Source organism: Pogoniulus pusillus, chromosome 31 (genome assembly GCF_015220805.1).
Source record: "Pogoniulus pusillus isolate bPogPus1 chromosome 31, bPogPus1.pri, whole genome shotgun sequence".
NCBI lineage: Eukaryota > Metazoa > Chordata > Aves > Piciformes > Lybiidae > Pogoniulus > Pogoniulus pusillus.
The window spans coordinates 9361505-9378912 of record NC_087294.1 but is presented as its reverse complement, the minus strand read 5'-3'; the positions used below and the strand labels follow the sequence as shown (position 1 = coordinate 9378912).

The following is a 17408-nucleotide window of genomic DNA, read 5'->3' as shown; positions in this document are numbered from 1 at the left end:
TTGATTCTGTTCTGTTTTCACAGAATGAGATATATTTTGCATCTCAACTAAATTCTCCAAAGGAGACCATCTGGAAGGACTACACATAGTATTTGATGTACACTATATCAAAGCATCATATATGACCATACTTTATACTTATACAGCTTAATGATGAAAGTTCAGTATATTTGATGCAATCCAAGGTAAAAGCTTCTGTTTTTTTTCCACACAGTACCTACTCCCTTAATGAATTCTGGTACAGTAATAAATACACTCAGAGGATAAAAACAAATTCAACCACAACTGTATGTCTGTAGATGGAAAAGAATGCTTTCACATTCTACTAGTCTAATATTGCATTAAAAAAATCACTTCTTAACACCTCTGCTTATCAGAATTTTGGTAACCATTCTGATAACCTTTTAGCAACATTTTCCAGATATATAATGTGAAGTAAAGCCTGGAAAAAAATAAACATACTATTAATAAATTCAGAAGTATTCACATATCAAGAGATGAGGCAGTCCACATGTAACTGAAGGCCTCATCCAACCTGGCCTTAAACACCTTCAGGAAGGGAGGAGCCACAACCTCCCTGGGCAACCTGTGCCAGTGTTTCATCACACTCACTGTGAAGAACTCCCTGACATCTAGTCTGAATCTCCTCTCTGACAATTTAAACCCATTACTCATCATCCTGTCATTATAAGACCTTATAAATAGTCCCTCCCGAGCCTTTCTTCAGGCCCCCTTCAGATACTGGAAGGCCACTACAAGGTCTCCTCAAAGCCTTCTCTTCTCCAGACTGAAGAACCCCAACTCTCATAGCCTGTCCTCATAGCAGAGGTGCTGCAGCCCTCTGGGCATCTTCATGGCCCTCCTCTGGACTCACTCGCTCCAATAGTTTGATGTCATACTTGTGTTGGAGGCTCCAGGTGGGGTCTCACAAGAGCAGAGCAAAGATGCATTCATCTCTCAAGAACAGGCCACATTTTGCCACATATCTCAGTTTCAGAACATGGAAGTAAATGAAATTCGACTTACCATTACAGAATCAAGTTTTTGTTTCACCTTCTGCATTCTCATTGATGCTCTTGCAACACTGACAAACTGATCTGCTGGAGACATCACTGAACTTTTTTGCACAGGACTTTCAGAAAAGCTGCTAAGGAACTGTGGCCCTCTTGGTGCAGCTGTGGTAAGTGATGAACTGAGATCTTTTATGAGTTCAGCTTCCTGTTGCGCAACTGTAGAAATAACCAACATTAAAGTATCAGGTGAACTCTTACGTTGCCATGGGAAAGAAAATAATTGAATGCTCACTCTCCCTTATGCCAGCCATGTCTTCAGTCAAACACCAGCAGAATCAGTATTAGTAGTGCTACATGAGAAACCTGAAAATGACTTCAATTTTTGCCCATACTCTTCCATATCCCCCTAACTCTCCCTTCTGTTATGTGTTCAGTAACATCTCACACAAAACCAGTGTTTTCATTCACTTTTCAACATGCAGAAATATTGGGGAGGTAAAGAGAAAGGATTTTTTCAATGGCAATCAAGTTCTAGAGCTCGCACTGAATTCAGCATAGCTAATTTACTAGTGCAATTCACATATTTTCCAGCCTAGTTGAAGCGAGTTTATCATCCTTGATTAAAATTTCAGAAGTTGCTAGACACATATCTGGGCATGGAAGGCATTCTTAGGAGGTAGCCAGCTCTAGAATAAAACACTTCTGATAGAAGTTGTGCTTATCATCATTTAAAGTTTTGCAACGTTTTTGTGCTATGGTCTCAGCCAACAAAGGTTAAAAAATGTATTCTTCATGAAAGCTTTGTCCAGGATATTCATAAAACTGTTGGTGTATGTAAAGCTCTCTCAAAAACTATGTCAGTGACTAAAATTAATATACCATATCATTAACTCTTAACACCAGGGTAGTAAGATTGTCTTCTGAAAGCAATGTGTGTGCTTTTAACCAAAGCAGGAACAAAAAGTTAGTAACAGCCAATGTAGAAAAGATCAGGCATCATGCAAAATCTTACTGTCACCAGTGACTTAGTTAAGCAGTCAGATTACCCAAGTAACCACCAGTGTGACAGCTGTGTGATCTCTAAATATACATTCACACATACATGTATTTTAGACTACCCTATGAGCTTCTTTAAGACTGTCTCCTTATCAGTCAAAAAACCACCTCAAATAAATTCTCCTCCCCACAATTTTCCATTTCTATCTAGAATGAAGACCTTACTGGGTCGAGTTTAACACTGGGTGTTGATTGTAAAGTTATTGCTCTTTATTTTCTGCACAATTCAACCAGTTCAACAGACAAACAACCTAGAGAGTGAAATGTGATATGACTAAATTCATTACCACATGTTATTTAGGAAGTAAATGTAGAAAGACAGGGTTAGCTTTATAAATTTAAGTTCATTGCAAACATAATTCAACCAAAAATATTTTCCAGATAGGCAAAATATATCACATGATTTGTACTAACATTACCTGCTGCTCAGATGCAGCCTGACATCTGAAATGATGTCCTTAACTGAAACAATGATGCTGCTGAAGTTAATCAAGAAAACACAACTGACAGAAAAGCCTGCAAAAATGAAATTTAGATTGTCCTTGTCTATCAAAAATTTCAAGTTAGCATTTATGACTACCTCCTTTTTCATGTAACACGTGGAATCAATATACTTCTTCCATAATCACAGCACAGATGTTACACCTGATTATTAAAATCACCTACACTGTCTCACAGGTTTCTATATAGCTCCTCAATATTATTTTCTAATAGCCAGCACAAAGTACTGAGAGTTCTATTAACTTATATACTAATTTTCAGAAAGACAGTATTTTCTGGCTACATAATATATCTTGGTACTGAAAAGGAGCATCAAAATATTTGTAGAAAGGGTGCAAATATATGAAAAAGTGCTGCAAAAAAAAAATCACACAGGATTGCATATAGAACACGTTAAAACCTGAGCTTGCAGGGGACCTCTGATGACTGGCAGGGCTAAAGCCCTTGCTCAAAGTAGGGGCACCTAGAGCTGGCTAACTCGGCATCATGTCCAGTTCACTTTTTGCTGTGTCCCAAGATAAAGACATATTTATCATCAAATGACTGTTTAATTTATCCTTTAAAAGAAGTACCAATATAATCACAGAATGGTCTAGGTTGGAAGGGACCTCAAGGATCATCCAGCTCGAATTCCTTGCCATAGGCAGGGACACTTCTGACCAGAGCAGGTTGCTCAAGGCCTCATCCAACCTGGCTTTAAACATCTCCAAGGAGGAAGAAGCCACAACCTCCCTAGGCAACCTGTGCCAGTATCTCATCACCCTCACTGGAAAGAACTTCCTCCTAACATCTAGTCTAAATCTCCCCTCTTCCAGTTTAAACCCATTACCCCTTGTCCTGCCATTACAAGATCTTGTAAATAGTCCCTCCCCAGCCTTCCTGTAGGCCCCCTTCAGATACTGGAAATATCTTATAAAAATATATTTACAGCTGTGTATTAAAAAAAAACCCAAACAAACCAACAGAAACATTTGCATTATACCTTTATAATCATATATGTATACAAGTATAGGCTGGTTTTGACCAAAGGCACAAAATGACACCATGTGCTCATGTGGATGAAAGGCAACATCACGTAGCGGAGATGTGAAGGAGAGTTCAGAATATATGGCCACCTGATCTCCTACAGAAATGAAACATGTTTATTAATACCACAGAAACACATTTGATACAGCAAAATCAGAGTTTCTGAAAGCCTGGCCCTAAAAACTTCCAGAGGTGGCTTCCACTACCTACCTGGGCAACCTGTTCCAGTGTCTCACCACCCTCACGCTGAAGAACTTCTTCCTATCATCCAATCTGAATCTACATACTTCTAGTTTTGCTCCATTCCCCCTAGTCATAGAATCATAGAATCAACCAGGTTGGAAGAGACCTCCAAGATCATCCAGTCCAAACTATCCCCCAGCCCTATCCAGTCAACTAGACCATGGCACCAAGTGCCTCATCCAGTCTTTTCCTGAAGACCTCCAGGGACGGTGCCTCCACCACCTCCCTGGGCAGCCCATTCCAGTGGGAAATCACTCTCTCTGTGAAGAACTTCCTCCTAATCAAGAGAACACCCTAAAAAGTCTCTCACCAGCTTTCCTGTAGGCCCCATTCAGATATTGGAAGGCCACCATTAGGTCTCCTCAGAGCCCTCTCTTCTCCAACCTGAACAGCCCCAACTATCTCAGCCTGTTCTCACAGGAGAGGTGCTCCAGCCCTCTGACCATCCTCATGGCCCTTTTCTGTATTACTACAGAGCAGTGAATGTCAGTATAAATAAATAAAATTCTGTCAAAATCCTCACTGAAAAGTACTGTTTGGCATAAGCCCCAAAACAGTGCATGCTTCTGAGTTATTGAATAAGTGAGAGAAGTTAGTGCTGTTGCAATAGCTGCAGGAAACCCCAGAGGATGCATCAGGTTAGCTGAGTTTTCTTGTACTGATAAGCAAGTTCTGGAAAGGTGGCGTTCCACAGTATTTGTGTTTGAGCTTTGCCAGAGATTGCTATCTCAGTTGTGGATTTCAATTATATAATACTGGCAATAGGAATGAAAGATGAGCACAAAATTAGTAAAATAAGAAACCTAATACAATCAGATCTTCACCTCGTGGCACTATGGAAACTTAGTGCATAGGAGTCAAAGCCCACTGAAAAAATACTAATAATTTCCTCTCTTCTTTTATTAAAGTTTTCAGACAAATTATGTAGTGGCATGCATATAAGCTAATACAGTTGGAAGCACAGAAAGAAATTCATATCAGAACTGTTAGTTAGCTGCCACTTCAAAAATACATTTGATTTAAATACTTTTTTAAAAGGAAAGAATAACTGGAGAGAGAACACAATGTCATCGAAACAAAAATGTGCATTCTGCTACCTTTGCTGTTATACTGTGTCCAGTTCTGGGCTCCTCGAGTCAAGAGAGATGTTGAGGTGCTGAAATGTGTCCAGAGAAGGGCAACGAGGCTGGTGAGGGGCCTGGAACACAAACCCTATGAGGAGAGGCTGAGGGAGCTGGGGGTGTTTAGCCTGGAGAAGAGGAGGCTCAGGGGTGACCTTATTGCTGTCTACAACTACCTGAAGGGAGGCTGTAGCCAGGTGTGGTTGGTCTCTTCTCCCTGGCAACCAGCAACAGGACAAGGGGACACAGTCTCAAGTTGTGCCAGGGGAAGTATAGGCTGGATGTTAGGAGGAAGTTCTTCCCAGAGAGAGTGATTGGCATTGGAATGGGCTGCCCAGGGAAGTGGAATCACCACCCCTGGAGATGTTCAAGCAAAGACTGTATGAGGCACTTAGTGCCATGGTCTAGTTGACTGGCTAGGGCTGGGTGCTAGGTTGGACTGGATGATCTTGGAGGTCTCTTCCAACCTGGTTGATTCTGATTTTTGTCCCCAAACAAAAATGACAAACCCTTTAGCTGACATTTGCTTAACTTTTTTTCCAGAAAGAGTTTGGATTTTGAGTTATTCCTTAAGCTCAGTAGTTTCACAAAAAAAACCTACATTTCAAAGGCCAAAACTACTCAGAGCCTCGGACCAACCTTGGGAAACAGAGCCCAATTTGCAAATAAAAAAACACATCAGAAAGACTGATCTAACTTACAACATTTTTCTGCATTCTGTTTTAAGATCCTCACCCACAGGTAGAGAATTGTAGCACACAGAATGCTGATTTTCAGGCGCTCCATTCCTGATGGATTATTACAAAAGCTACCTCTGCCTATTAATTTCCTAGAGAGAATTAAATCTTAGTTATTTAGTAATAAATATTTAGTAAATATTTAGTGTTGTTTAGCAAATATTTAGTAAAAATAGCAAATATTTACCAAATAGTGGTAAATATTTACTAACTATTTAGTAATAAGTATCTAAAGGTAGAGACAAGGTTTTAGAATTTAATGACATCTTACTGAAGTTTTATTCTATACCAAAAGTGTTTCAATAAAGCTTACAAAACCCTTTCCCTTTTGGCCTTGACAGCCTGACTTGAGCCTGTAAAAGAGTTACCTGTTTCTGGATTCCAAACATAAGCTTTTCCATCTTCACTTCCAGAAAAGAGGAATGTACCACATGGCGTTAGGGTGCTGTGGATCTTTTCTCTGTAATTTGTAGCACCTATGTATTTCTTTGTAGCCAAGCTAGAGACAAAGAACAGCTTGAAAATGTAGCAGATATCCTCAGAACAGAAAATTTGACTTTTTATGTGTCAGTCCCCTCCTTGGTTCCTCAAAATAATCCATGTGCTGTGCAGCCTAAACAGATATGCAAGCACCCACCCTGTGCAGAGTGCAGTGTTTACCCTTTCTTTTCTCTGGCTTTCATAATGCACCTGAAATTACAGATGAAAGTGTACATCCCTGTCTTTCAGCAGAACATAGAAGCAATCAGAGGTAGAGAATGGATACAGATGTAGTAATTTACATTTTCTTGATCCTCAGCTTTGGGAGAAAATGGGGAAATTGGCACTGTTACTCCAAGCTCTGCCAAAAACCTTTTCATTGTGCTTCCTGAACTTGATGACATCGCAGTAGTGCTTAAATTTATCTGGCAGCTTTCTTCAGAGGTTCATATTAATGTCACTTTGGTTAGAAAACCAGCAGTAGAACCAACAAATTTCAGACATCAATATTAGTGTACTATTAATATTTGTAGTATTATTTGGTAACTTAGGTATCCTAATCCTGTTTTTCAGTGAAGTACTGCTTGTCAGCGTAGTAATAATGGCCAACTAATGGATGACTGTCGAAAAGTTTGTAGGCATCAAGTAAAACAAGAACCTTCCAAAGGATTTAAAGAAGCATTAAGCAAGCTTGTAAAAGGTTGTAAAGCATGAAGTATAGATTGGAAAGTGATATGAAAGTTGAAAAGAGAGACTCACACAGCAGCAATACTACAATGCAGAGTTTAAGGCAAGAAGAATGGTACTAGGCCATGACAACCCTCAAAGACAATGCAGAAACAACAGAGGTACTCTGGGAGAAGTCCATGGAAAACTTGAACAATATTCTGAGTAAGTATACCCAAGACACAAGCCTATTTGGCAAACAAGAGGAAAGGATGTCTTAATGATCACAGTATAATACCACATTAGTCCACACAGAAGTTTTAGTTGTGTCAGTAAGATAATATCTCCGAGATGTCATGTAGAACTCTGCAAGATGTAAGACTAAACCTGCATGTGAAACCCCAAGGAGAGGTCTGAACCAAAAACCAAATCCCTCATCACATACCTGACTGACAGGACAGCAGCATTATCCAAAAGGATCAAAAAGACAAGTTGAAAGATGAAAGTTAAGAACAACTAGCTGTCAATCAAAGTGAATTGTGTTGATCTGTGACCTCCACCCCCTCTTTTCTCATGCAGGGAATGAACAGTTAATGCTGACGTGCAGAATTATCACTGCTGGGTATCTGACCTCGTGGTTTATTGATAGACTGAAGCCAATGTAACTGTGGGCTGTGGTCAAAGCAGCAGTCCTGCTGCTGTCCTCTCCACCCTTATTTTCCCAGGCTCTCCCTCATTTCTTCTCTAATGTTTGGGCAGCTATCAGATGAGTTAGATCAGATAGCTGATTACAATGAAAATTAATCATTTTTGTGTGCAGGCTGATTTTTAGTCTGATCAGTTCACTGATCTGACTTAACCCTGCATCAAAAGATCTCTTGAGATGATAAAAAGGAAATGCTAGGAATACATGACCAAAAGTATGGGAGATAGGAGGAAAAGGTTTGTCCTATGGATAAACTGGCTTCAAGTGATTGGGAAACTGCACACCATATTAACCCCTTCTTAGAGATCAATACACATGTCCATTTTCTCTGCCTTTTCAGGAATGTTGGAGATAAAACTATCTGCTTCAAAACCTGCAGGTTCCCTCTGTTAGTCCACCAATTTTAGATTTCAACTGAGTGGACAGTTTATCCTTCTAACATGGCCATTACTATTTATCATTTATAGTTAAAGATGAAGAATGCACTATAAAACTGGAAAGTCTTCTGCTAGTTGAAACATCCAAACCAATGTATTAATTACAAGTAAGATTTCCTGATACAGGATATATATGTAGAAAACTACATTATAAAAGAACATCTCATGCTATTAAAGGTATGTCCCTCAGATAACTTCATGTAGAACGTGAGGGACCTTTTATTTTCTGCATGGGGAGAGGAGGAAAGGAACCCATCAAATTAAGGGCAAATGACTTAAAAAGAGTGTTTGTGTTTTTAATGTGACTTTACAGAACAGAACAGTCAGGTGCACCATGTGTGTAACTGGTAAGAATGTGACTCTTCTCAAGTTCAGCCAGGGAAAGCACAAGAGGGAATGAGCACAAATATATATAGGAATTCTGGTTAATAAGATTTTTTTTTCCTTAATGTACATTGAGGGTGAAGGAACACTAGAACATGGTGATCACAGAAGTGGTAAACTCTCCATCTCTTGAAATATTCAAAGCCTAACTCATCAAATCTCAGAGTAACATGCTTTCCTGCCTTGATTATTGGATTTGGACAACCTCATAGATTCAAGTGATTTTGTGATACTCTTCTGTTTTATTGTAGTCTATTATTAAAGACTAATATCCATAACTATTAAACCCAAGAAAACTATCAAACTTAGTTAAAAATACCTCATGTCCTGCTTAATGTACCATAATTAGTGTATCACTTCAGTTTTCATTCTTTATAACAATTTTCCTTCTATTTCATCATCAAAATACTCTTGTCAGAATCTTAACAATGAGAAACCTACATAGAAATAAATGACATTTTAAAAAGTGAATTTCATTTTCATGAGAGTACTCTTTTTCCTCATGCCACCTTAAGCTATCAAGTAGTTTAACAGATTTTGGCTATCCTATTCTAAGACACCCAGTATCACACAAATGGTCTATCATATGGCAGTATGGTGAAACAATTTCCTAACCCTAACATTGCTATCCTTGCTTATTAGGACATCTCTCTTCTCCACAACATTTAATAGTTTTATGGTACTTCATTTCCCCAGGTAAGCTCTCAACTAAAATACACACTTGTCTCCATAAATCTACTTACATTCTGAGATCCATGATTCTTAGGGTACTATCTTTGGCATGGATTAATAAACGCCTTCCATTTGGATGCATCTCTAAATGATTTATTGGTGTTCCCTTAAGATCATTTTCTGCTATTTCCTACAAAAAGGACAAATGTAAAATAAAAAGTTATCCTGCAATCAGTTAGGGTTGGAAGAGACAACTAGGATCATTTAGTTCCAACACCCCTGCCATGGGCAGGGACAACTCATATTAGATCAGGTTGCTCAGAGCCTCATCCAGCCTACCCTTAACTCCAGGAATGTGGCTTCCACCACCTACCTGCACAACCTGTTCCAGGATCTCACCATCCTCATGCTGAAGAACTTCCTAACATCCAGTCTGAATCTACCCATTTTTAGCTTTGTTCCTTTCGCCCTAGTCCCATCACTACCTGACATTCTAAAATGTCCCTCCCCAGTTTTCCTGTAGGCTCCATTCAGATACTGGAAGGCCACAAGAAGGTCACCTCAGAGCCTTCTCCTCTCCAGACTGAACAGCCCCAATTCCCTCACTCATCACAGGAGAGGTGTTCCAGTCCTCCAATCATCTTTATGGCCCTTCTCTGGACATGTTCCAGCACATCCATATTCCTCTTGTAATAGGGACTCCAGATCTGGATGAGGTTCTCCAGATGGGGTCTCACCAGTGCAGAGTTATAACTTTGTGATTTAAACCTCATGGTTTTACACATAATTATTAATTTCTCCCTTGCATTACTCTCTCTCTGCCTGCTTCACTCTATTTGGTTAAGGAAGAAGTTTGCTCCTATATTAAGGCACTCAACTCTTCACAACTACAAGGCAGATTCTGCTGGGATTCTGAATTTCTGGAACACAGCTGACAACAGAAATCAGAAATGCTGACTGAATATCAGGCCTCTAAGGCAATTTGTAAAGCCCATGGCCTATGTTATTGCTGTCTCAAGAAAATAAACCTAATCTCTCTGTCTAAACAATGTTCTTAAACCTCAAGTGTTTTTATGTTTTATACACAGAAAACTTAAGTTGCAAATCTGTTCAAAATATGTAAGTTAGGGTATCACAGCATGTTCTACGAGCTCTTCTGTACCTTTATTCAAAGAAAAACCCAGTTTTCAGTTAAAAGTTAATGTATTAAAAACGTGAATTAAAATCATATGCATAGGTTGGCAACAGTTTACACAAAAATTACAATGCCAGTTTAAGAAACTTGTATACCTTATTAATTCTCCAGTGCTGAGAACTTCCTCTGACAGATGTATCCCAAACTATTATCAGTCCTGAACTATCTCCTGAGAACATGTGGAGTCCTGTGAAATAATAACTTTTTGTTAAGGTGAAGAATACCACACAAAGAATTTAACAAGTATGTATGAACAAGAAACAACTTTTACTTTTGTAAATAGGTGAGGAACAAGCATCTGCTCTCTCTTGTTTTATACTCATTGTAAATACACTTGGCTCATACTGCACATCATAAGTTCACAGGATCACAAGATGTTAGGGGGTGGAAGGGACCTCTGGAGATTTTCAGGTCCAACCCCCTTGCCAGAGCAGGGCCATACAATCTATTGCAAGTCACATAGGAATGCATCGAGATGGGTCTGGAAAAGTCTCCAGAGAAGGAGACTCCACAATCTCTCTGGGGAGTCTGTTCCAGTGCTCTGTGATCCTTATAGTACAGAAGTTCTTCCTCGTGTTGGGGTGGAATTTTCTGTGCTGTAGTAGCACTGCCCCTTGCCCTATCACAGGGCACAAGCAAGAGAGGCTGTTCTCTCCTTCTCGACACCCAGCCTTCAGATATCTATGTACATTTATTAGATCCTCTCTTGGTCTTCTCAATAATCCATAAATTTGGATTCAGCACTTAAGTCAGATAGCAGGGTACTGAATACTTTTTCAACACTTCCATTTTGCCTCATATTATAGTACCAGCAAAATGTAAGCATTTACAGCTCAGTGAGCTTCACAGGATAGCCTACTGCTTACCTATATGTTCACTGAGAGCATCGTGAACAAGAATAAATACTGTTTTCTAACACTTGTTAAACACAAATACTCTTTATAAAAGTGTAACTCTTTCCTCATTGTGGCACCTATTCCAGTGAATACCTTCCAAAATGAGCCACACAATTACTAATGATATCACTAATATTAGAAGTCAAACACTTCCAAGTATTTTATTCATTCATCAATCTTCAACTCTTCCCACTCTCCACCACTACATGACTTACAGATGTTAATCTACCAGTTAACACTATTTGTAATGGTGAAATCTCTGCCCTTCTCTTAAGTTTTCACGTTCTCTGTCAATGTTGCAAACCCTCAAGTTTTCATTCAACTAAACAGAAGGTTAGTTGAAAAAGTAATACTATGCATAGTACATACCTTCTGCATCAAAGCAAAGTGTGTTGATGAAACTTTTGTGACCATCAAGCTCCTGTAGCAGTTGCCCATGGATTTCTTTGACATTTGCATTCCAGATTCTGATCACTGAGTCGTAACATCCTGTCACGACCAATGAGTCAGCAGTTGGGTGGTACTTTGCAGTGTACACAAATGAAGGATGAGGAAAAACTCTCACTGCAGATGCTGCTTGTGTTTCTATTTTCCACATTCTAAAAAGGAAAGCATGTTAGGGTATCTACTGCATCAAGCTGTCACATACAGGGGTATAACTGATGGCATATTTCATGCTAGTTGTTCTAGGCAAATGCTTGCAAACACTTAACACCGCCTGTTTATCCTACCAATTTATTCCACCTATATTTAATCCTTTAATGTGTTACTTTCCAAGAAGACATATTTACTGCTTGACATAGTACTCTGTCTTCAAAGTAAATTCAGGACTATTCAATCACTTAATGGATATTTTGTACATTTTAAAATACACATCAAGAATTGTATGGAATTGATCAGTTTCTTTCAGGACTTACAGAAACAAATTAAGGTCTTCAGAGATATGACTTACTTAAAAAAATAAAAGAAAAAGGGGAGTAGAACAACAAAAATAAACCACAAAAGAATATTTAGGACCATTATATAAAACTGAAAGCCCAGAATATTTTAGAAGAACAATTACCTGCCACAGGGTGTGATCTCAGGGATGTTTTCTTTACATCAATTCAGCTCTTACTATTCACTTACTTTCTATCCTTCTCTACCCAGAGCTGTAAGATCAGGTTTTTCTTACAAAATAATTGTGGCTCAATGCTATACAATTTATTATTGAGCCTTCCCTGATGAGGAGTCTGTTAGGAATGGAACGGTACCTGGATCATAAACTACAGGTGGGGCAGCTGGACCCTCTCCAGCAGATCCCTGTCCCTCTTAAACTGGGGAGTCCAAAACTGAACACAGTATTCAAGATAAGGTCTTCCCAGGGCAGAGTAGAGGGGGGAGGAGAACCTCCCTTGGTCTGCTGGACACACTCCTCCTAATACACCCCAGGATCTCATTGGCCTTCTTGGCCACAAGGGCACATTGCTGTGCCATGGTTAAATTGTTATCCACCAGGACTCAAGTTTACTCCAGTAATAAACCCATAATTACTTGAGATGACTCAAGTAATAAACTCATAATGACTTAAAAGCAATGGAGTGCCTTTTAATACTCATCTTTTGATTCCACCACGTTTCAATGCCAAAATGCTTCCAACATGGAAGGGAAAAAAACAGAAACTCCTTGCCTAAATGGAGACTTTTTAAGGAGCTGAAGGCAATGGACAGCAAATACAGGAACTAGTAACTTGGGGCCATGACTATGTGCAGCACACAAAAAAGAAGTCAGACCACTAGCTTCAACTTGCTGCCACAAATTCAAGAATTGAGGAACAGCTGGGCCTTCTAATAGGTAACAAATTACTGAAATTGCCATTTACTTTGATGTAGAAAAAATATAAATCTAATTTAATTTAGAAAAACAAAACCAGGTTAAGCTCTCAAAATGCTCATTTTTTAACAAAGTGCAAGCAGAAAAAAAAGGGGGAAAAAAGAACAGTTCCACACACACAATATCTCATTTAACAATTCTGGCATTTCAGTTATGCAACTGCCTGTAGCATTTCTGGGTTGCATAACAGAAACAACAGATAGGGTTCTGAAGAACTCAAAAATAATAAAAAGCCTTCTGAAAAACTATGAAGTTGCTTGCAATAGAATTGTGAAGTGCCACAGCCATATTTTTGTGTATTCCTACAGTTTTGTGGGTTTGCTCTTAAACTTTGAACACCAAAAGACACTCTTTAATTGTAAAGGGACATGTATGCATATTCAGCCTCAGAAACAACACAGCAACTTGACTTATTTAACTAACTGACCAAAAATCCCCATCAGCATACATATGTGCCTTGTGGCCAATTTGTACACAATATGAATCTTAAATTTCCAATTTGCTGCCTCATGTTTAAATTTCAAAACTTAACACCACATTTGTTACATGGTAGTTTCTCCAAGGACTGAATACTCCAGCTGTCTCAGTAACTTCTTGGAAGATAAAGCCTCTTGGTTTTCTGCTGCACTGTAGATTTGGACACTATAAGCTTTTGAAAGCTTTTTTTCTCAAATGCATATACAATGGAAAGCAACGTAGCAAATACAGCCTAAGTGATACACTGCATTACAATTTTTACATCATTAAAGAGCAAGTCAGGTTCACAGGATCACAGGATGTTAGAGGTTGGAAGGGACACAAAGAGATCATTTGCGTCCAAATCCCCTGCCAGAGCAGGACAATGCTATCTAACACAGATCACAGAGGAACACATCCAGACAGGTCTTCAAAGGCTCCAGAGAAGGAGACTCCACGACCTCTCTGGGAAGCCTGTGCCAATGCTCTGGGATCCTTACAGAAAAGAAGCTCCCCCTTGATTTGAGGCAGAACCTCTTTTGCTGCAACTTACACCCATTGCTCCTTGTCCTATCCCAGGGAGCAGTGAGCAGAGCCTGTCCCCCAGCTCCTGGCCAGCCTTCAGATACTTATAAACGTTTATCAAATCCCCTTTAAGTCTTCTCTTCTCCAGACTAAACAGCCCCAGGTCCCTCAGCCTCTCCTCATAAGCCATGCCCTCCAGTCCCCCAATCACCCTCAAAGCCCTCCACTGGACCCTCTCCAGCAGTTGTAATCAAATCTCCAGGTTGTAATCAAATCTTCAGTTAAACATTGTAGTACAGTTTGCAGTAAGACACAAAACTGACCACTTTCTTTTCTGCTTCCCACATTATCTGTTAGACCATCATCATACTGACCTCACAGTGCCATCAGAGGACGCAGTAAGAAGGTAGTGGTTGTCTTTTGACCAACATAGATCATACACGATGTTAAGGTGACCATAAAACTCTCTCAGGAAGCGTCCAGAAGGGATTTCATACACTAGTGAAGATTCAATACAAAAATAATTGTTCAAAAGTAAATTAAAACCTGGGAGTGTTTACAGTTATTAGTACAAAGTTGAGTCTGATCTTAGGCTGAGTTTCTGCTGGCTGAAGTCAATTGATTTTCTTTACCTTCTCATTTTCAGAGAACAAGATCAAACAGCTGTTAGATATGCATGGATAGCAAGCATATACTTCCATCTAGTGGTTCACGGATGTCACAAATGTGTTAACCCTTAAGAAACAGCCTACTTCTCTAAATCATTAGAAACAGATTTGGGTTATAAGTCATAAACATTTGTACAAACATTGATAAAGATTAACAATGATTAACAATAGATTTTACAATCTTTGCTAGAGATTAACACTGAGATTATTTTCTGGGCCTGCATAACAAAAGAATCTAGACTTGTTGCTCCTCACATTTAAATATTTACTTTGTGTACACCTCAGCAGGGCTCAAGAACTGTGCTGCTGATGCTAGTGTGAAGGAGGAGCCCCAGGTTTGAGTAATAAGAAATATTTTTAGTTCCACCTGAGCCTGACCAAAGAAGACAGCTGCTTCCAGTAGTCTGTCTGGAGATGACAATAGTTCAGTAGGCTGAAGATGAGCCAGCAGTGTGCCTAGGTGGCCAAGTGAGCCAATGGCATCCTGGCCTGCATCAGGAACAGTGTGGCCAGTAAGATGAGGGGTTATTCTTCCCCTGTACTCAGCACTCATCAGGCCACACCTTGAGTACTGTGTCCAGTTCTGGGCTCCTCAATTCAAGAGAGATGTTGAGGTGCTGGAATGTGTCCAGAGAAGGGTGACAAAGCTGGTGAAAGGCCTGGAGCACAGCCCTGTGAGGAGAGTCTGAGGGAGCTGGGGGTGTGCAGCCTGCAGAAGAGGAGGCTCAGGGCAGACCTCATTGCTGTCTACAACTACCTGAAGGGAGGCTGTAGCCAGGTGGGAGCTGGTCTCTTCTCTCACGCAATCAGCAACAGAACAAGGGGACACAGTCTCAAGATGTGCCAGGGAGGTCTAGGCTGGATGTTAGGAGGAAGTTCTTCCCAGAGAGAGTGATTGGCATTGGAATGGGCTGCCCAGGGAGGTGGTGGAGGCACCGTCCCTGGAGGTGTTCAAGAAGAGACTGGATGAGGCACTTAGTGCCATGGTCTGGTTGTCTGAATAGGGCTGGGTGCTAGGTTGGCCTGGATGAGCTTGGAGGTCTCTTCCAACCTGGTTGATTCTATGATTCTATGTATCTAACTTTTATGACAGGTTAGGAAAAGAACTTGCACAAAGTGTGTGGGCTAGAGGCTGGAAGTTATTTCACTTAATACCCTACTATCAGAAAAGATGCTTTTTATGCAAACTGATTTCATATTTCTGTTATCATCTGGTCACAAACTTAGTGTGATTCCATACCATTACACTGCACATGCATTACCATGTATGAAAAGTCAGTTTCAGCTCTACTAACACAGAAAGAACATTTCCCTCAATGCTCTTTTAATGCAAAGTACAATTGGTAAAATACAATTACAAAGCAGAACGCCTAGGGAAAAAAAATAATCACAAATCAAAAAGACATATTTTGTCCTTTAATTCAAGCAATGTGAGTTACAGCAACAACAAAAAAATAACCTAAGCTTACTATGAACTTACAAACAACGGGATAGCCATTCCTTCCTGCACATGCTGCTGCCAGTGTCTTTCCATCGTGAGAGAAACGGATACAGAAGCAGCCCATGTCTCCAGCGCGCAGTGAGAACAGGTGCTTGTTGGGTATGCGGCAAGCCTAGCTTTTCAGGCAACAATTGGGATGAGACAGGTAAGCGTTGAGTAGATCATATTCATTAAACACATTCTTAGTTCCCATCATGCATAAGTTTTAAAAAGCTACTAACACCTTAAGGGAATTTAAAAGAAAAGTTTGATCTTATTGTGGCCTTACATTATCTGAAGGGGGCCTACAAGAAAGCTGGGGAGGGACTTTTCTGGATGTCAGGTAGTGGTAGGACTAGGAGGAATGAAACAAAGCTAGAAATGGATAAATTCAGACTGGGGAGGTGGTGGAGTCGCTGTCCCTGGAGCTGTTCAAGGCAGGATTGGACGTGGCACTTCGTGCCATGGTGTAGCCTTGAGCTCTGTGGTGAAGGGTTGGACTTGATGATCTATGAGGTCTCTTCCAACCTTGGTGATACTGTGATACTGTAATAAATTACTTCATAACACTTCTAACCATGAAATTGGATTTTTAAATCATTTTTTTTAAAAAGCAAAGAAAAACATCTCACCTGTCCAGGCAATCTGGTCCATTTAAGTGGCTCCTTTATTTTCTCTGAAAAAGGTTCACGGGATCTTTTAGATCCTTCTCCTTGGAGCTCACACAATGTTGCACTACTTCCTTCCTGCTGACCAGCTATCACAGAGTGGAAAGAAGAAGCAACCTTAAGGCAAACAAAACTAAGCATTAAGAAAAAATACTTTAAAAATAAACAGTCCAATACCTGGAAAAATTAAAAGCTACTTTTAAGTGCATTATATCTTTGTACTTGAACAATAGAGATTGGTAAAAGCTTAATATATGAAAACTGCCTAGCAAAAAACTAATTTAAAGTAACCAGCAAGTCAGAAAGTAATCTGAGCTCCCAAAGATGTGTCACTCAGATAAAAGATTTTTCAAGTAATTAATACTTCTGTTTGTTTTTTTTTAATTAACTATCCAGGTTAGTGAAAATTAGAAACACCTTTTTCTATTTTTCATCAGGTAGTAGGGTATTTCAGCATGTACATTTTCAGCAGTGACATTAACTTACCACCTTCATATCAATACACTGCTTCAGCAACAAAAATCCATTCACAAGAACATGATGCCAGAACATATCAGCAGCATTTTGTATCGAACAAACAACACTCAAGTATTGAAAAGGTAAAAG

At 39.6% G+C, this 17408-nt stretch overlaps 1 protein-coding gene across 7 annotated transcripts in view; it reads right to left on the bottom strand.

The window, feature by feature from the left end:
• AHI1 (Abelson helper integration site 1) overlaps positions 1–17408 on the bottom strand; it is a 95691-nt gene that overhangs the window by 60645 nt on the left and 17638 nt on the right. For all 7 annotated transcript variants that reach the window (XM_064169297.1, XM_064169301.1, XM_064169298.1 and 4 more), the window contains exons 10-18: positions 16767–16919; positions 16135–16267; positions 14361–14484; positions 11503–11732; positions 10333–10424; positions 9114–9232; positions 6066–6196; positions 3553–3693; positions 1027–1229 (exon numbers count right to left, since the gene is read on the bottom strand). In XM_064169297.1, coding sequence (XP_064025367.1) covers positions 1027–1229; positions 3553–3693; positions 6066–6196; positions 9114–9232; positions 10333–10424; positions 11503–11732; positions 14361–14484; positions 16135–16267; positions 16767–16919 — 1326 coding nt within the window. The remainder of the gene's footprint in view (positions 1–1026; positions 1230–3552; positions 3694–6065; positions 6197–9113; positions 9233–10332; positions 10425–11502; positions 11733–14360; positions 14485–16134; positions 16268–16766; positions 16920–17408) is intronic.